Source organism: Acanthaster planci, linkage group LG07 (assembly GCF_054643075.1).
Source record: "Acanthaster planci isolate LZ-2023a linkage group LG07, COTS_SCS, whole genome shotgun sequence".
Lineage (NCBI taxonomy): Eukaryota > Metazoa > Echinodermata > Asteroidea > Valvatida > Acanthasteridae > Acanthaster > Acanthaster planci.
The window spans coordinates 9,629,415-9,651,128 of record NC_141783.1 but is presented as its reverse complement, the minus strand read 5'-3'; the positions used below and the strand labels follow the sequence as shown (position 1 = coordinate 9,651,128).

At 40.4% G+C, this 21,714-nt stretch overlaps 1 protein-coding gene across 1 annotated transcript in view; it reads right to left on the bottom strand.

Annotated features, from left to right (window-relative positions):
- LOC110973741 (uncharacterized) overlaps nt 1-21,714 on the bottom strand; it is a 32,991-nt gene extending 11,277 nt beyond the window's left edge. The window contains exons 1-9 of the mRNA XM_022224798.2: nt 21,497-21,714; nt 17,471-17,655; nt 13,554-13,644; nt 13,221-13,254; nt 2,613-2,654; nt 1,910-1,998; nt 1,249-1,360; nt 544-692; nt 8-180 (exon numbers count right to left, since the gene is read on the bottom strand). Of these exons, the coding sequence (XP_022080490.2) occupies nt 8-180; nt 544-692; nt 1,249-1,360; nt 1,910-1,998; nt 2,613-2,654; nt 13,221-13,254; nt 13,554-13,644; nt 17,471-17,636 (856 nt within the window). The 5' untranslated portion in view covers nt 17,637-17,655; nt 21,497-21,714. The remainder of the gene's footprint in view (nt 1-7; nt 181-543; nt 693-1,248; nt 1,361-1,909; nt 1,999-2,612; nt 2,655-13,220; nt 13,255-13,553; nt 13,645-17,470; nt 17,656-21,496) is intronic.

Sequence of the window (21,714 nt, the reverse complement as noted above, 5' to 3'; positions counted from 1 at the left end):
TACTCACACTCATCACAGAAACTGCTCCCACAGCAGGGGATGAGCACTGAGTCGGTCATGAGATTACTGCACAGCGGACAGAGCAGCTGGGCTGGGATCTCAATCGTCTCCTCCTCTGGCTCGGGCGAGTTGCTCTTTAGGAAGGGATGTTTTTCTTTCTTGATAGTCTGGTAGGCATTGCTGAGAAATTACAATGGAAAAGATACCTTGAATGTCAAAACATGATATTCAAGTGGGATGAACCCTATTTCCCTAAACTCTCCCAGATCCTTGAAAAATCTATGAGAAGGTTGGGGAGGAATTCACACCCCCTTAACACTTTTTTCTTATAATGCACTTTTTTCTTCAATATTTTCCAACAGACATGTAACAGTATTTTGACTGTTCAAAACAACCATGAGTTTTACAGTCAATACCACATTCTAAGCAACAAGCATATTTCTTGGGCAAATTGTAAGGATTTGGAGACTCAATTGCCAAGTTGACTGGCAGATCAACTCTGCCTGTAAATGGGGGGGGGAAGGGGTGGGAATAATGACTTACTGGTCGATTGTGGGCACAGCGTAGTGGCCCGAGCTTGTAAGCTTGGCTCCCTTGATGGTTGGGTCGTCGACAGTTGTCATAAACTCCCGAGGTATTCCGGAGCTGACTCTTGGGAAGCGGGCTACGGTGTAGGATGGTCGAGCTGGATCCTGTTTTATTTTTGTTCAGGGAGAATTGGGAATGTGGGGAAAGAGTCATAAAAGTTTTACTACATTCGCTACATAGAATGAGATATGAGCTGTCAGTATCATTGGTGGTCAGAGCCCAGTTTAGAAAAGATGAGGTTTCAGCACTGTACTCAACCCTTCCATAAGCCACTGTGCTTTTCATTTTTTAGAGTAACCTCCTAGAACATGCAGCTCCTGGCAAAAATTGTGCTTCTCAGCTAATTAAAAGTTTAGCCTCAATCATGGGGCCAGCTGATCATCACTGCGTAAGGGCAATATATGTCACAGAGAAACCATCTACAATACAGGGACGGCGCTTCAAGGTTTTCCAATGGTTCCACGTTATGTGAAAGCAATGGTCACCATGTGCAAGAGGTCTATAGGGTGCCATAGCTTGAATCATGTCTGCAGAGGTAAACAGGGGGGCCAAGGCAGGAGAACCTGGGGTTAACAGACATGGCATGTGCTGTGGTTCTGATGCAGCCAGTGGGGTTGCGCACAGATGAACCACCATTATACTGGTCTCTCCCCGACTCACCGGTCCTCTGGGGCAGTCACGGATGAAGTGGCCCGGCTTCTGACATCTGTGGCAAGTATAATTCTGGCCAGGACGCATGTTGTTACCGTATCTTCCACCATACCGTTCATATCTGGTGTTAAAAAAGTACACAAGCACGTCAGCTGAGAGTTTATCCCTCAAAATCAATGTAACACACTCGTGTTGGCTCTCTGTACTTTAGCAATGGAACAACACTAAGGCACACTTTGATGTACATCTTCACTAAAGATTTAAGACCGTACCCGTTTACGACACACACGTGTGGACATGCAATTCTGTCAGAGGTGCACTTGCTTTGTCAAAATGCTACTTACTAGCCAATGTACTCGGAATGGCCTAGCACACAACTACATGTACATGTACTCGCATAGGAAAGGCACTAACTGTTCCGGCGGAAGTGGGTATTTATGAGTTGACCCTGCATAACATTCACATGAACAGCAATAAACCACTCTCCGGCTCTGTGTTTGAGTGAAATGTTTAGACCTAATTATATGCCTTAGCAAAAGATAACACTACCTAAAGCTTGAACATTAAGGATTTTAGCTTGTAGTCAATTTCTGCCAACTAATGCAGAATTTTACACTGGTGGAGTTTGTTTGCTGTCTTTCTGATGGTTAACATGATCTGTCACACTTACTTTGAAGGGTCGTACTCATGACTTGATTGGAACAAGGCTGCCTGAATTTTGTCATCTTCTGAGGCATTTGCATTTGCAAGGTCTGAGGTCTGTTGGCAGCAAAGACAGTTGAGAGATTTGTTATTCTGTGCATGTAAAGGTTAGGAGTGGAAAAACAGCATCTAATACTGAACTTCACGAATGTCCCACCGTTCTTCAACTCACTTAAGGTGGCCAATGTCACAGCAATTATTGATTCTAAGCCATCAGGGAGAAATACCAGGACAAGTCCGTGCCCTTTGACATTGTCTACTAAAGCGCAAGGGGTAATTCTGTTATGCTGGTATGAGGTGCACTGCATACTGAATTGTGTTAATTCAGATGAAAACTCCCTACTTTGGCATATGACAATGTAATTCAAGGTAGGCCTTCCCTATGTTTAAGGGGATTTCTTTTTTTAGGAAACAAAAATCTGTCCCTGTAACATTTTGGTCCCCTGTAATGTCTATGTTTTACCTTGTGCGTAGTCTCTATAACTTACAAACAAGTAACTGCATACACGTGGGTACACCCACCCTGAATATAGTCTTTTTTAACAGTAATAACACACGTTAGAAGATGCACTTCTGTATGAGAAGACACATTCTCACAGTGGCTGAATTTTAAGCCCCATTTCTTGAAAAAAAAAAAACCAGTGGCTAGCCAAAGGAAAAGTGATGCGTACCTTCTTGAGTTGTTCAATGGTCATTCTAGAGGTGTCTTCGCCCTGCACAGTGATTGGAGATTGAAAGAAACATGGTTTTGCACGTGACATTGTAACCCTTTTAAGCGAGGAGGAAAATTCCATTCTCGCACAATACAAGTACAGATTTTATAACCGAAAAGCCTTAGTGTGATGTAGAAAAACCTGACCAATTAAAATTGCTGGTCCTCAAATCCAATAACAAGAAGTAATCTACCTGGGATGAATGCACTTGAGACGAACTGGAAAATCAGACAGAAATTATTATCAATTTAAATACTGTAAACAAATCATTTCAACAATCATCCAATGACGTGTTCTTTGCTCTTCTGTCAGTCGCTTATTATCCAACAAATTGGCTGTGACACTTGGATATTTCTTCTGGCTCTGTCAGGAACATAGCTATGCGGCACTGTGCTGCATTCACAGCTTACAGATTCTGTATGCAGTCATCTAACAGGTGTCTCCCAGTCGGTCTGATTCCTGCACTTGCATGTCACCCACTAAGTCTTCCAAGCACTAGTGAGCAAGATCTGTGCAAGGTGTGAGCAGAACCTGGGCGTAGATGTGGTCCGACAGACATTACTCATTTCAGATATTATATTTCTCTGTACTCAGCTTGAAACAAAGAGACTCATGGTACTCAATATAAAAACAAGTGACAAGTATACATAGTGCAATTGGCCTGGTTTATTCCGTCATCGATATGGCAGCAGCATGGATTTTGTTTCTTAAGGAATTTTATTTTTTTCCACCAACCGACCCTTCCTCAATTTAACCATTGAACATAAAAACGGGTGCCCTAATCCGTTAGTCTTCATTCTTAAATGATCCCACTCACTTACTGTTTGTATTGCTCAAAAACTGTTTGCCCACTGCTTTAATTTCTGCACTTGCACTCTGGGACAGGAATAACCACAGCTTGATGAGCCCTTTTTTTTTCATTTACTTATCCTAAATTCTAGCAGGTGTAAAAGCTACGTTCTTATGGTCAATTCCTTGTTTTGACTTGTGTAAATACCCTAATCAAATTATCCATCAAGTGAAAACTTGACAAGATACAGTGAATATGTTCATGGAGAACTTTTACATGAGTATACCATCTATAAAGTAATGGCTTCTAATTAATTCTGGTTACAAAATTACACCATAACAAAATTTGGCTAGTCCAATTCTCAGTAACCTGGTCAAGTTAGTGAGAATTGATGATTGCTGCTTCAAAAGGCCAACAGTGATAGAGCTGAGACATCTAGAGGCTAGATTTACTATACCACTCAAAGCAGTCAGTAGCTGTGTAACACCCAGTTTTTTGGGTGAGGTTTCTTGGGCCGTTTTCCAATACTCAACTTTGTCTCTGTCCCCCAAAACCAATCCCCAATTGTGGGCCTGAAGCACTTAAATCTTATTGGATGTTCTGTGGCACTATTAGACTAATTACTGCACTTACAGCTTTAAAGTCAGCTAGTAAAAAAAAGCCTGAGATGGAGCCGAAGTTGAGTATTGGAAAACAGCCATAGATAAATACTGAGTTTTTGTTATTTTTGCAAGCTCTCGGATAAACGCTAAGTATGCAGTGTTATGATATCCAGCAGTGTACATGTAAGGGCAACCTGTTATTAAAATCAAACATTGATTTTTTTCTTTTTTTTACTGATCGGAACTGATCACTGAGCAAAGGGTTTGGGGGCTACATACATGGGCACAGCACATGTGGATGTTGTATTTTCCGAGAAAAAAATGCCCTCAAGTGTTACAGAAACAGTAAAATTTGGGTTTACTGGTTCTTGACACAACAGTGAAAATGAGATGACAAGAAGATACGAACCAGTTCAGAATTGTTTGTTTGCATATGGCATATGGGTTCAATCAGTAATGCTACTGCAAGTGCAATACTGTTCTGCTGAATACTGATGCTGGCAAACTCATCATGTTCATTCTACAAAGTGCAGTAAACTTCTTTGTACTTAGATAAACTGTGAAGACAGTGGAGAATGGGGAAAATCCAACAGAAAAAACCAGCAGGGCAGTGCAAATTTTGGCAGGGTGGCAAACCTTCAGCGGCACGACCTAAATTTTTCGCAGGACGGCCTACCCTGCTACAACCCCCGTGGAGAACACTGCACGTCCCTGTTATAAACAGATTATCCACATGTTCTGCCTTGGAAACAGTGAAAGCAAACCTCCAAGAAGCCTGCTGTAACCCTGAACTTCAAGAATACACTCGAGCGCTTCACCAACTGTGCATAATGTCGTCCACAAAATGTCACCCTGCCTTGAAAAGTTATGGGGTAAAGAGTAGAGACTGGGAAATGGTCACATGAACGCCTTTATTGTAGTCAATTAGTTCATTTGAGTATTCATCAAATGAGGCCTTTATAATGAAATTCAAGACGAGTTGAGTCATGATAAAGTGACTTCTTGCTGCAAGACCAATCACTTAAACCGCTCGAGGCACGAGTACAACGTCATTATTCTGAACACTATCGTATCAGACAATTGAACACACCCCTTGGCTCCCTAAGTTCTGTGCACTTTTACTGAACATCAAAACTTGCTTACATAAGAAAAAACATTTCTAGGACCAGGGTTTTAGCTAGGATTGGGGAAAGTGGGAGTGCAAAATAAAAAAGTGGGAATGCAACTTGAAGAGCCAAGAATTTGATTGCGAAGCACACAAAATGAGCGGGGAATGTGAAGTCTGTAACCGCCGCTGTCTGGGGCCAACTTCAGAGCCTTACAAGCTTCTTTATATGGTCTCTGGTAGTCTCTTAGGCATTTCAAAAAATTTTTCAATAAAAGAGAAGTAAAATGGTTTAATTTTTCGCCCCCCGAGAGTAACAGGTTTAACAGAATGCACGTACCCAAATGTTCAAAAATACAATTGCACTAGGAATTAGCCTGACAGGGACCTTGACAAAATGGAAAATACCAGAACAAAGCTTTTCAAAAAGTTGCAAGACTTTTTTTCCCCAGTACCATGTACTGTGGCATTGTAGGTGTACATTGTAGGTGTACACCGATTCTTTGGTTTGCTCCTTCTGAAACTGAAAACACTTAAGGAAGTTTCACGTAAAGACCAGTTTGGTATCGTGACCTTGAGAGATCCCCCCCCCAATTTGCTTTTATTAATCCAATAACACTGAAGGTAAGCAGACAGTACAAGCGTGGTTTGGCGAAGCATCACAGGTGAATATCACTTTTTTGCACAGTAGAAATAAAGTAGGTGATCATGGCATGACAATTCAAGAATTATGAATTTCTTGCAGGCCCTGGCCTTGCCTAAAAACCTTTTCAATTTCCTGACTGACAAAAGCATTTGCTTTGCCAGCAGTTGTTCAGGACTCTAGTTGCCAGGCAGTGGAATGTGTGCTGCGCCGTACATGCATGTTCAAAACTACATGTACCGTATGACGGTACGTGTGCCTTGGCTCAATGCAGTGCCTCATATCCCTGCATGGTTCCCACTGGCTGCCATTGTGTACATTTCATTTTGATATCAGCGTTCTCACTTTTTATTGTATAGAATGCTTTAAGTATTAATGTAGGTCCCAAATACCTGTACATATGAAATGTGAAAGGTTCGGTGTGCACACTTCAAATTTTCGAAAGTTTTGACATCGTAAAGTGCAGCAATGGGTCCTGCATGATGGTTGGCGTTATCACGCTCGCTCACATCATGGGTACCTACACAGACTGGCTGCCGCAGCCCGAGCTTAGCGACTGTAGACAGAAAAAGCACATCACGTGATCACGAAAAATATGAGTAGTGACATCGGAATAAAGATAGGAAAGCAGCAGGACAATACACTGGAGAGAAAATCCGAAATCTATCCGAAATTTTCGACCGTTTGACGACTGCATGTTGTCAAACTCAAAGTTGTCATCGGAGAAGTCACTGGCTCCCGGCGCTCCCGTGTCCTTTGCACCCATTTATGGCAGTAGGAACCAATGCTGTCGCTGCGATGTGAAAGATGAAAATGGATTGGTTCCCTTTTTGGTTGTGCGCGTGCAGATATGATTCTACATGAAACAAAGCGTATACATGTACCACACTATAATCAGAGTGTAGCAGCAGCGCATGCATGCACTGTACCGTTTTGATCTCTGTGTGTCTGTGAAAAGACAACTCGAAAATGCTGAAGCCTGATCAATCATGGATCAACTTTTTTCTTTTCAGAGAATAATGCACATCGAATTCCATTGAAATGAAGCACATTTTGGTGCCTTTTTTAGCACGGCTTTGACTTGAAAATACAAGCCGTGCTTGAAAATTTTGCCCGTGTTTTTTTCACAACTGGCCATGTTGTCATGGCCTGCACGGCTCGCTAGCTAGTACACTCTCTAGGACTGATGACTCAAAAGGTATAAGGAAAACTTTATAAAGATTTTTTACCCCTACGCCAAAGTACACGTATAACACTTTAAATCAAATGTTTCTCTTAAAGCTTGTAAAAAAATTTGCAAGCATACTCGGTTGGGACTCGAACCCACGACCTCCTGCTCACTAGCGCAGATTGTCTGAACCACTCAAACACCCTGCTTGCCTGGGTCAGCTGGCTGGTCCAAGTCAGATGCAGCGGGGGTACCGAAAAGTTTGACAAGATGTATTTTCAGTCGCAGTGATTTCGAGAACAGGTTTTGCCCTTTCACTGACGTATACATATCAGGGCAAAACCCATGGTTACATGCTAAAGGCAGTTGTGAGGAGTATTTCAACACAGCCCACAATCATGGCCAAGGCTTTGGTTTCATAAGCAATTGAGAGTCTAGACCAGGGCCCAATTTCATATCACTGCTTAGCTGGAACCTGTTGTGTTTGTTGTTGAGGCATTATGCTTTTGACTACTCATCACTTAAAATATCATTACCCACTAAATTGAAAGGCGGCCTTTCAACCCTGGATGCTAAAACTTCAAAATGAATACGGATAAGTATGTAGCAACTTTTAAGATCCAACAAGAAAACTTTCCATTTTCCTACGGAATGGTGACATTTGCCTTTTATCATTTCAGACCAGAAGAGCCCTTCTGAATTACCACTTTTTTTTTTTTTTGAAAACCAACCCTGGCCTCAACTCATGTACCAAAAATTGTTTCCGTAATTATCTCTGGGAAACCATTTGATCCAATACTCATAAAAGTTGCCAAACCCTTTTCCTGTCAGATACTAAACTACTACTGACCTTTCTAAAGGCAACATTTTGTATGCTTCAGTAACAAAGGAATGTTACTCTGAAGATAAAGTATTGTATGCAGCCAAAATTGATGCTTAGATGGACTAGCTACAAGACTCAAACTGTCTCACAGGGCTTGAGGTACACAAAACATCTGCCCCATTTAATTTTTTAAAGTCTAAATAGCATATACTGCAATTTGATTCATAAATAATGTAAGCTACCCAAAACTGGCAAAGAAAACTTGTGGGTTAGTCTTTAACATCAAGATTATTATAAATGTTTGAGCTACATGTAGGACATGATTTAGACTATACTAAATCATGTTTAATAACTGAGCAGATAACGATTAAATACTTCTATGGGGAAAAAAAGCACAAAAAACTTTGAGGAGAACCAAAATGTTTCCTCTTGCTCCAATTCTGATCATTTATTGCATATACTTGAATATCACTCAGATTAGTAAAATCATAAGCATGAAAAGTGCGTAAATAATATTAACAGAGTAAATGAAGATACAAGTACACTTCCAACTGTGATGGGATGCCTCAAAGTTGCATAATCATTGCAGCATGCACTACCAAAGATTTCAAATGTGAAGATTTATAAACATGAGAACACAGGACAACCTGAAATTTCAGTCGGTAATTTCAAAATAACCTCATTATAGATGCAACATGAGGAAAAATGCAAGTATACAAAAATATGGACACTGTCGAGTGAACAAAATTAACATCTCTTGGCTGATAATTTAATTTGACATTTACTTTGAAAATATGGGTGCAAGCAGAAATGGACAATATAAGGTAATACACAGAGGAGATCCACACGCTTTCACAGGGGACTTTACACGAAGATCATTAAACATATAAAGAAAAATTGAGACCAGAGCAAGTCTTCCCCTCTGAATTTGTGAAACTGTGGATCTAGACATTGTGCACTGTACATGTTCGTATAAGAATCTCAGCAATACACCAATACTGCTTTCATGACAACTCTTGGGAGTTGGATTATTGAGTGAAAACCTTTAAAACAATTACACCACAGTCTGTACCTTGAATAACAAGCTGGTTGTCACATACTGGCACAAATCATGTGTTTGGTGTATCCCTACAAATTTTACACCTTAATGCATTACGTGCAATTTACAACATTTTTTTTCCCACCGACATTCTAACGTAGCACAAACTACTGGTATGTGATTTAAGGGTAAATTTCTTTAGCCCTTTAGCCGTCTACTAAGAAAAAAGGAGCAGAAAGAATTAAAATGATTCTTAAACATGGCAGCACATTTGTATTGTGGTTTCAAGATCAAGTCCATCTCAAAACAACTTTCTGGTAATGAACACTGGTCAAATCAAGCAGTTTTGATCCGAGTTTATTAGTGTCACTGCCATTTAAAGCAAGATATGGGACAGAGAGACCCTCCCCTTTGTGTTGGTCACTGGTTCACTGGAATCTCAGGAATTCCTTTCAGAAATCTAGGGGGTATGTGTTAGGTAACAGCAGGGGTATCCCTCCATCCTATATATTGCCAGAGAGTCACTGCTTGCTGATAAATTGTTAGTATGGAAGCATGCGGACACCCCTAGCTATAGAGGGATTTCCATGAAATCAGACGTGGCATTTATCCACGCCTTTGCACCAAATGCATGTACGTGTGCAACTCAGTACTCGCTGCCATCATGTAGTTTGACCAGACAATCAAGATGTACTGCTTAAATTTCACAAAAACCCCATCTATGATGCATCATTGCCTTTCTACACAGACACGTGCAATGGATTGTTCATTTTTTTAAGGGAAAAAAACGTGTGCCTGGCAGAAGGGCAATCAGCCAAATTGGACAATTTTTTTCCCACATACATGTAACACTGCAACAGCTGGCTTGATTATGTGCTCCTGCAATGCAGCAGATGAACAGATTTAAATGCAAGTACAGACTTAGCTGCTAAGTCATTGTCCCTTCAAATGTTCCCATAAGGTACTTTCCTTAGCCGGGTTGCATTTGATTTTAAACCTTAAAAGAGCCCTGGAGTGGGGCAAAATCTGTCCCTCCCCCAGAATAACCAACCCCATTTTCAACGATATTGTTCAAGTGCATTTTTTCACGCACCAAATCTCTGAGAGCTTTTTTTTAAAAGTAACATCTTGAGGTCATTTTGACACCAATTTTGTGAATACACCATTCTCAAACACCTGCCATATTTCAAAGACAGGCCAGCGAAAAATACCTACTATTTCCATTGACTTACTCAATGCTTGCGGGCCAACCCACTTGAGACAATGAACTTCAAATAACCGCAACACTAAACCGATATTGATGAAGCTTTAAATTTGTACTGATAATGAATTTCGTCAGACGCATGCTAAATTTCCAAAAGAGCGGACAGGAGGCAGCAATTTTTTTCAGGGTGGGAGAGGGGGGCTGACCTCAGTTGTGAGAAGCCCCCTCAAAAGGTTCTTTTAGGGTTCATTTATTTGTCCAAATGTTGAACATCACTGCAGGCCTGCTACTGCATGATGTACATTCCAGAGGTACACCTGCTTCCCTATTGTGATTGGCCATCTTCAGAACTTGTCAATAAAGTACAAAAGCCTGTCTCCATAGATCAGGCCTATATCTGTATAGCATATGTTACATCTGTGCAAGCATGAAACAGACTCAAACAAACCCATAGCAAAGTTCACTGGGTAAACAATTTTACACATATTCAACTTTTACATAGCTACTGTTAGCAACACAAAATTGTACTCGCACATGCATAAACTTTTGTATACATTAGCTCCCAAGTAACTCATAACCAGTCACGCCTAATGACACTTAAGCTAAACCCTCTCAAAAGCGTCTAGTCTAAAAGAGGCTCCATGAATCTGCGCAATGCTAAACATTATATGCATGCCAACAATACAACATGATCATGGCTACAATAATTTTGTTTCAAAACTTCTCATGTTTTCATGTGAAACAATCTTAAAATGTTACGACATGGGAAGGGGCAGAGAAGGTCCTTTCACTTTTATCATAGGTGTCTTGTTACTAGCAAAGCCCTGCTGCCGCACTTCCTTGTAATGAAATGCAACTACAACCAACAGCTGACAGTTTCTGTGACAAATTTGTGGGCACAAAAGTTGGCATTTCTAAAGTAGACCAACTATTTGGATTATTTCCTAAGCAATAATGCTGCCCACTTTCTCAGAGAACAAAATGGCACTGCCATCAGTTAATATCTTGAAAATGTATAAAACGTGTAGTCAAGCATTCAACATAAATTTGACAGATACAAGTCCATCTTTTTTTCCACTTGTGATTCATCCACAAGAAGATCATGAGTATTTTTTACTTTCAACTTTCCATCTGTCGTCTATGTCCTTGTTGAGGGCATATCATCTTTGATCAGAATTGCACACAAATAGCAAATTATGTCTCATAAAATGAGAGTTGATGCAAAATACTGCTGATTTAGTACATTTTCCTTTCAATACACTGCAACTTGTCTACTTTCAATGCATCAGAGAATGGTGCATCTGTGATGTAATGAGTTAGATGCACTTCACACCAAATCAATTAAAATGGTGCCCAGTAAGGGTAAGCAACTCCGTGATAGTGTGCTATTTGCTCTCCTGTAGATCCAATGTACTGTGCAAACAGGTAGGCATGTAATAGGCCAGAAATTTCCATGCTGATTCCTCAATACACAGTGTACCTTGTCACACCAGATATTCTACACAATACAATACACATCTCCACACACAAATCCAGATCCGCGTATCGATCCTTTGATAGGCAGCATATCCAGTGTAAGAATGCAGTAGTGCAATCATGGCAGCATACAGTTCTCAAAATGTCCATTGAAGGTGAAGCAAACCCGCATTGACACTGACGACGAGCAGATTCCGACTGGCACTATTTTCCCAGCACAGAGGCGTGCCATCTGCTTGGCAGAGAATGCTCACAGTTGTAAGATCCACAAGTGGAACATGCAGAATTTAACTACTTGATGTTAAAAACTGCAGAAAGTCCTTTTCAAACAACTTACTTACATCAGCATGATTACACGATGACTTCTCTCAATGTTGACTCACAATACCATTACTCAACACAAAATAAGTTTGACTGCAAAATACTGTAGACTTGTTACTTATTGGGCAAAACATAAGTTTCCATATATTTGTCTTTGGTCATATTAGGCATAGCTAATGAAGAATACTACGATATTTGAGATGTGCATGATAATGAGGCTGGGAGCATTATATTTCATTGCTACTTTATCAGTTCAAGAAATTTCTTTACATAAACATGACAGAAAAGCACTCAACTGCAATGGCACTACAAATGACTTTCAGCATTTTTTCATCCAAAAAATGAAGACTTCTGCTAATTTCGCATGCACATAACTCTGATTGATTTGGCAACAAATCACACGCATTCAAGGTTCGATTTAATTTGAAAGGATATGCTTGCCTTTCAAAACCACTACAGGATCAAACTTACACAAGTATGAGCTGCGTATGAAAGTTGTCACCAGTAGTTGACACTAATCCCATGATACATTTCATCAATAACAAAACACATTAAACTCGCCTGTACATACAGCAAAACAATAATCTCTTCATGGAGAGGGGAAAAAAATACTCCATTACAATGAAGCACTGAAAATTGGAATAATAACATGCCTCTCCAGCGCACTTACAGAAAAACTGTACTCTGCTAGAAAAGTCATGACCTCCTTTACAGAGTGCATTGCACAGCAATTACTAACTGTTGAAGATTCATATACTTTCTGAGTAGTGAACTCATGCTCAATGTGAGCTTACCATACACAATTGTCCACACAGCCTAGGCTGCTAAAAAAAAATATTTTTCTCATAATTCAGCTCTGCTCAATGTGAGCTACAACAAACCCCACACAACCATGTTGTGCATACTAAACGACCAATAACTTCTCCTGTATTTGCTACTAAATAATAATTGCACAATTACATGTATCATGGTATACACAAGATACACTACGGTACTCTGATTGCAATGGTAATTTTATGTTTCAAATTTCAAATAAAACAAAACAAAGCTCCCTTGTAGTCTGATACAGTTTACAGTTTTGTTCAAACAAAAATGCAAATAATAAGTGCATGTAGTGTTACCAATAAACATGGTACAAACATAACTGCAGACAATATTGAGAAAAATCATCGAGTTCTGAAAGTACTAAAATCCCTTTTTTGTGTAAGAAAAAGAGTCAGTACCCGTAAATCAAGACGTGAAAATGTAAGAAGGAAATGGCTGACAACCGGCCTACCTGTTACTGCAGAAAATACCCTGTGCAAGATATTTCAGAGAATACCTACTTGGCAGCTTGATCGATATAACATTTAGACACTGAGAAATGAAAGTGTCATCACCATGACCCATACGTACTGGTTTCTGTTGGCTGTCCATCTTTGGTGGCTCCCTGTGGACAAAGTTACAAACTCATTCTAAAATTTGATCATTAAGACACATTGTTGTTTGACAGAAATATGAAAGTGAAGCCTTACTTAGTGAATTAAAAAGAATTGATTCTATGGAAAGCAAAAAACACACACAAAATTATTATAATATGGTGACATACTGCTCTTGGCTGGTTCCAAGCTTGATTTTTAGTTAAGATTCTCCAATTTATAATAACTTTTACTTCTGGGAAAAAAACCCCAAAACCTGTCCTTTTTAAAGTATTTATTAGTCTAGAATGAAATGGCTGTTTTTACTTACGCAACGATGTTGGCTCTGACTCCACCGATGGGTACTCTCACAATCACCACAGATGCATTTTTAGGTATCAAGGCATCATTGTTGACATATTCTGAAAATGTGAAAAAAACAATAAATGGTAAAATGTCTTAGTATAGTCAATGATCATTCATCACTGATATGCAACTGTGAATGAGTCATTGCTTGACGGGGTAGAGCCACTTAAGGGTGCACTGAACTAATTCAAGCTCCATTGAAAATAGTGTAAAATCAACCAAGTTTGGAGCCCCATGGCAGGCAACTGAAGTCCCTGAGGCCTCTCAAACAAAAATCAATGTGTTGTTTGGTCCTTCAGATTTCATTTGATTTTCAATTTTTAGTAGGTTAACCAATGAATTTTTTAATTATCCGCCCAAAACAAACTCACCCCCCAAAAAGTGAATGTTGCCAAGCCCTCCCAGCGGCCATTTTTCAAATGACATCCCTCACCTTCCTGGGGCTCTTCTGACTAATTTTCAATCCCATTTTTGTCTGCTTTGCCCCCAGATGGGTGCCCCTGAATCTACAGAGATGATTCTGGGCCATACTGACACAATTCCACCATTTCCTGGCCCAAACAGACCCCTCTTTTCGAAACAATCTCTGGGGGTACTTTTTCTGCGCCTCGGCCTGGCGGAGAATTTTCCTTGAATTGGGACACTGCACCCTTTATATACACCCCTTTTTCACAGTCTGACACAGAAACAATGCTGAATGATTGAGAATGTTCCAGAAAACTCAATTTTTGAAAATAAATTGGAAAAAAAAGTCCACTGGCTGTGCTATGGGGAGTAAATCATCAAGGTCAGCCAATAGCAAATGTGCACAAACTGCCTATACATACACTGTACATGTACACTTCTACTATAGTGCAAACAGAAGAATGTGCAATCAGCATTTGAAAATTGCACCTTTCCCCATGAATAGCTTCAACTAGCATGTCCTACTGACAAGGAAGGGTTACCGCTTTGGCCATACACTAGCAACAGCAGAGATCAAATACAAGAAAATTATGAAACTTCAGCCATGCTTTGACATGAAAGCTCTACGTAGAATTTATTCCTGTTGACACGCTCCAGCCCAAGAGTTGAAAACCTGAGCCCAAAATAGGGCACTTCCAACACAAGAGTGGAACAAACCACCAAGGAGAGTGTTTCGAGAACTTTCAGTCACCTGTGCATATATCCACAGCTTGGTCAGTTGGTGCGCGGGCTGTACTTGACCATCGAGGAAGTACCCCCACCCTTGGTTAGGGCCCTGTTAGGGTTACCCTTCATAATTAGGGTTGGCCTCCGTTAGGGTTAGCCGTCATTAGGGTTGGCCTCCGTTAGGGTTAAGCTCGGTTAGGGTTGGCCCACGGAAACCATCAAGTCCTTCGGTCACTGCTGATTTCTTGAAAATTACACGCAAAACAGCATGAACAGTGACAGAGTTAATTGTTTTTCAGAATTTCCACATGATTGCATGGGTATTTACCAGTGGAGTGTTGCTGCCAACAATCAAATGTTTCTCATGTCTCACAATTCATAAAACTCCTATCCCTGGCTTGTTCCGGTCTTTTCACCACTGGTGTAACTATCGCAAACGTGAGAAATGATTTTTCAATCCAACCGTCATGACATCCAGGACGCCGCCATCTTGGCAATATAGGGTGCACTGAACTAATTCAAGCTCCATTGAAAATAGTGTAAAATCAACCAAGTTTGGAGCCCCATGGCAGGCAACTGAAGTCCCTGAGGCCTCTCAAACAAAAATCAATGTGTTGTTTGGTCCTTCAGATTTCATTTGATTTTCAATTTTTAGTAGGTTAACCAATGAATTTTTTAATTATCCGCCCAAAACAAACTCACCCCCCAAAAAGTGAATGTTGCCAAGCCCTCCCAGCGGCCATTTTTCAAATGACATCCCTCACCTTCCTGGGGCTCTTCTGACTAATTTTCAATCCCATTTTTGTCTGCTTTGCCCCCAGATGGGTGCCCCTGAATCTACAGAGATGATTCTGGGCCATACTGACACAATTCCACCATTTCCTGGCCCAAACAGACCCCTCTTTTCGAAACAATCTCTGGGGGTACTTTTTCTGCGCCTCGGCCTGGCGGAGAATTTTCCTTGAATTGGGACACTGCACCCTTTATATACACCCCTTTTTCACAGTCTGACACAGAAACAATGCTGAATGATTGAGAATGTTCCAGAAAACTCAATTTTTGAAAATAAATTGGAAAAAAAAGTCCACTGGCTGTGCTATGGGGAGTAAATCATCAAGGTCAGCCAATAGCAAATGTGCACAAACTGCCTATACATACACTGTACATGTACACTTCTACTATAGTGCAAACAGAAGAATGTGCAATCAGCATTTGAAAATTGCACCTTTCCCCATGAATAGCTTCAACTAGCATGTCCTACTGACAAGGAAGGGTTACCGCTTTGGCCATACACTAGCAACAGCAGAGATCAAATACAAGAAAATTATGAAACTTCAGCCATGCTTTGACATGAAAGCTCTACGTAGAATTTATTCCTGTTGACACGCTCCAGCCCAAGAGTTGAAAACCTGAGCCCAAAATAGGGCACTTCCAACACAAGAGTGGAACAAACCACCAAGGAGAGTGTTTCGAGAACTTTCAGTCACCTGTGCATATATCCACAGCTTGGTCAGTTGGTGCGCGGGCTGTACTTGACCATCGAGGAAGTACCCCCACCCTTGGTTAGGGCCCTGTTAGGGTTACCCTTCATAATTAGGGTTGGCCTCCGTTAGGGTTAGCCGTCATTAGGGTTGGCCTCCGTTAGGGTTAAGCTCGGTTAGGGTTGGCCCACGGAAACCATCAAGTCCTTCGGTCACTGCTGATTTCTTGAAAATTACACGCAAAACAGCATGAACAGTGACAGAGTTAATTGTTTTTCAGAATTTCCACATGATTGCATGGGTATTTACCAGTGGAGTGTTGCTGCCAACAATCAAATGTTTCTCATGTCTCACAATTCATAAAACTCCTATCCCTGGCTTGTTCCGGTCTTTTCACCACTGGTGTAACTATCGCAAACGTGAGAAATGATTTTTCAATCCAACCGTCATGACATCCAGGACGCCGCCATCTTGGCAATATAGGGTGCACTGAACTAATTCAAGCTCCATTGAAAATAGTGTAAAATCAACCAAGTTTGGAGCCCCATGGCAGGCAACTGAAGTCCCTGAGGCCTCTCAAACAAAAATCAATGTGTTGTTTGGTCCTTCAGATTTCATTTGATTTTCAATTTTTAGTAGGTTAACCAATGAATTTTTTAATTATCCGCCCAAAACAAACTCACCCCCCAAAAAGTGAATGTTGCCAAGCCCTCCCAGCGGCCATTTTTCAAATGACATCCCTCACCTTCCTGGGGCTCTTCTGACTAATTTTCAATCCCATTTTTGTCTGCTTTGCCCCCAGATGGGTGCCCCTGAATCTACAGAGATGATTCTGGGCCATACTGACACAATTCCACCATTTCCTGGCCCAAACAGACCCCTCTTTTCGAAACAATCTCTGGGGGTACTTTTTCTGCGCCTCGGCCTGGCGGAGAATTTTCCTTGAATTGGGACACTGCACCCTTAAAAAAAGTGTTCAGTTCAGCAGCACAAATCATAGCCTTGACCCAGAGAGACAGTTAATTGATTGTGCTTCTAATGACTCGATAACAAGACCAGTGTCCTTGCCCGCACAAACGTCTTGCTAATCTTGTAAGCTTGTGTGGTTTATCTTTTCTTCCACAGCTTTCCTAGAGAACAAATCAGTGATTGTAAAATGGTTCATTGTCAGTCGCGCGATCGTTGCTATAGATCACGTATGTCTTAGGCCAAGAATACACAAAACTTTTCTTGGAGAAAATACAGAAACACCACACATGCAGGCACATACCTTCCCCAGTTTGTGCATTGGTGACCTGCAGATCAAACTCTGCCCTGGTAATTTTCTTCTGGGTGCAAATGGCCTTTTTCAGATCTGCTAGTGAGATGTGGAGTCCATCGAAGGTCACCGTGTCATATTCAATGCTGCTTTTGAACTTGTAGTGAACAGATGACATCCTTCACCTTTAAAGTGGCCTGAAAAATACAAAAGCATTTGCCACTTTTTTTCAGGCATTTATATTCACATAAACCAGAGCTCCATGCTAGAAAAGGATGGTATTTGAACCTGAAAAATGTTTCTGTGAAAGTTCACAGATGACTCATCAACATGCATCAGCAATTTCTGTTTGCAGTACCAGATGTTTATATACTCATTCTCAACTTCAGTGATTCCCATTGCTTTTGCACACAGAAAGGCTCACACCGGTGCGTGAAAGTTCAGCTTGTGTGAAACCCTCATGTGCAATGTGCACAAGTATAGGCTTTGTTCAATTACTGACACTCAATTTTAATGTCAAACTGCCCTCCTTGATGACCCACTACATAAGAAGTCTTCAAGCACATTATCTTCCATTTAAACCAAGTGTGTATTTTGCTGGCATCCGGTTGCACTTCATCTTTTTTCAATGCCGGCATGAAACTGATGATACATAATCAGTAAATTCACCATTCTTGACCAAATGAGTGGTTAAGTGGTTACAGCACATGGCGGAAGACATGGTTCAAACACACTCTGAGCATTTTGGAGTTTTTTTCTACCAAGATTATCCTTGTGTCTTAAATTAATTCCTACAATACACTGCAAGATATTTCATTTTCTTTGCGGGATCTGCAGAATTTTAATGGAAAGAAGTCAAAAATTGTACTAAGTCTAAATTCAATCTCGTGATCACGTTTTGTAAGCATGGAACCAGATGAAGCTTTGCCGAGGTAAACTTTCCATCCTAAAACTCTCATTGGCCATATTCAGTTTTTCATGCCAGCTTTAAAACCAATAAATGAGGCATTAGAACTCCTTTTTAAAAAATTTTGGACTTGATTGTTTGTACTAATGCCCCACTAATAGTAATTAATAAAAACTTATACACAGTTGTCATTTCAAAAGTTCCCAAAATCACACACAACACTTTACTAAAGTACATTTGACTGCGTCTAATGGCTTCCTACATGTCTAAATTGAACTGTGTGGGCTTTAGTGGTGCAAATGTACTCCAGTCTGTTCAAGTTCTAAATCTCTGAAAATGTGACAAGTTTGCGCGCATGGCTGGGAAAACTTTCACCTCATTCAATAGCTATGAGCACGTAGATGGTAACAAGGAAAAAGTCGATGGGAAGATGACTTGTTTGGGGATTTCACCACCCTAGCCGCACACTACATTTTTTCACCTTTTCACCCTTCACCTTTCAAAACTTAATGGACTGGCTGACCGACAAGTTGACTTCAAAAAAGCTTGTGCTAAATAGACAGATAAAACAGATTTGCACTCAGCCGGTGCACAAGATATGCTCCTCTTAACCAAAATCTCCTAACATCTGAGCTCATATCATAGGAATGTACACAATTCAGTCAGGAGTGGCAAATATGCTCATCTAAACTGAAGCCTCGTCCTACCCAAACTTATATTACAGAGACTCGACTGTACGTAATATTCATCTGCTTCCATAACATTATTAATTCAAGTGGGAGGTGTCACATTGTGTCATGGTCACTTTGCGCCTGATAAAGTGTGTCCTCTGGCGTCTGTTTTGCACTTAGGAAAGATTTTACTGTAATACCTCTGCATAAAAAGATGTAAAAGGTCCACAATAAACCAACATTATTCTTTGCTGAAACACTTCTAGAGCCAATGATTTTCTGTCTCAAAAATGGGTATTTTACGTTTTGACAAATCCCGAATTCCGCTACAGAAATTCAAATGCCATTGCATACCTTCGTAAGCATGAAATAGGAGAGCAAATTTTAAACTATGCATGGAAACCATTTACCCAACCACATCACCGCCCCCCCATAAAAAAAGAATGAAAAGAAACAAAAATAACAACAGTATTGTTTAGAAATTCTATGCAGTGTTTCCAAATTATTGAAATAATTTCTGTAGTGAAAATTTAAAAAGAATTCAAATATTAAATACTTCACACCCCCTCCCTTGATCTCCCACCGGCGTGTAGTCAACAAAAACTTGCTAGAATTAATCAATGGACAATTCATGTGCCCTCCTCATGTATGAAATCAGATTGCATACATGTACATGACTGTTACATGCAAGTAGATCTTGCATGTAACAGTCGATCAAAATATGTCAATGTTGGACATCGACCCGCCATTTTATTTGGCAGTAGTGCGACAAAATTCAGAAAGTTAACATTAAATCTGAGCCTTAAAATGTATGTCTGTGACTGAAAACGCCACTCTTTACTGAACACTTCTGAGGGTCCATTCAGATATGGTACATCAAGCTTACTAGGTTTCGTCTAATTCAAGAAACGTGTATTTAGTCTTTTGTTTCGCCATGCGGTACTGGCCTTGTCTCAAGGCGTCCATGCGGATTCACAGACAAAATTCCCCACGTGTGCAACAGTCATGTGTGTGAGTAAGAACTTGTTTGCGCTTTGATTTCATTGCTAGTATGGTGAGCGTGTGAATGGCCAATGTGCCGTGCTGGCTGCCGTTGTATGCATGGGGCTCACGCACGCCATACCACTTGCAAGGTACATTAATCCGTTCATTAAAAGCAAGCATTTGAAAAGGGTTTGGTAGGCATTTATTTTTTAGTACTTTGCAGAAAGTTTTCTTTACTTTTTAAACCATTCTTAGAGGGAAATTTTGAAAATTCCCTCTCAAGCAGTGGATTCAGTTTCAAAGTGTTGATTCTGCGAATTCTGTCCGTTTTCCACTACTGCAGAAAATCATTAGCTCTACACCTCCTGACATAACAGAACTAATTTTTAGGGAGACTTCTTTGAATTCAGTCAATCACGAAAAAATGGACGAAAAATGGAAATCATGTGATGAGCGCATTAATGCTATATCTAACTGATAGCATCTAACTTATGACTAACCATAAGGTTTTTAAAAGCTTCTTTTTAGCTCTATACAAAATGGCAACAAATAAGACAAAATAGACATTTTCAGCAACATGTTAAATACATGTACCACCATGGATGCCATTTTGTTTTGTGTACATTCACAACTTGCGATGTCATCACAATTTTAAGGACATATCATATGTATATGACATTCGACACATGTGTACGATATTGGTGCATGTACAATGCATATGGACATACACAATCACATTGCGATCGTCCGTATTCGTCCCCTGTTCATCATACCTTTAACTGGGGCGAACGGATGTTTCAACCATGCTGGTTTCTACCGCTACTCATGCAGTTTGTATGCATAAAGTGCAGGATGCCAGTGACACATTTCTGGCACCCACATTACGAGGGTGAAAACATTCAGTACAACGGTTTGAAAATGAAAATTTTTATTACACACGTTGTTGCATTTGTTTTTGCTAGTCAATTTATTCAAATTGCTAATCAAATGGCAATTTGATTAGCATGTTTGCTTATCATTTTTTCCTCATTTCCATTGCTGATCCGACAAAACAGAACATGCATTTTTTTATATCGGCCTGTAACAGAGCTTCAGCTCGGATTCTTGTACGTGCGTGCACTTTACAACTCGAGAACGGATGAACTACATCTACAAAAGTAACATTGTCTGCCACTTATTTTCCTTGATTTTGCAGTCCATGGTTCGTTCTGAAATTCCTAACCCCCCCAGGCCCAGACGGATAGAAAGGCCGGAAGAACTTGTGTGAAAAAGTAGTTTCTTTAACTAGGTAAACCAAGAACAAATAAGAACCAAATTTGTGGTCATTTTGTACACAAGTCTCAAAACCTGGACGTCAGTTTTATTAAATCAAATGAAGACAACGTCCAACCTGGGCTACACCTTTGTTTCCTATGGCTGAACCATGGCATCATGCATGATTTCAAACAAGAACATTCAGATAAGGAGATTTCTTACCGCATGAGATGTGCTTTACTCGTCTACTGCGATACTAGCATCAGTGGCATGTCCGTCAGAACTCGTAGATTCTTCAAAACTAATTTTTGGCAAATAAGTCCACTTCAACCTCTGCCAATAGTGAAGGGAAAAGTGTCGAAATTCTCAGAAAATAACTACCAGACGTTTCTCGAAAACGACACCTTGACGAGAAAGACACCGACAACGGTACGGGTTTC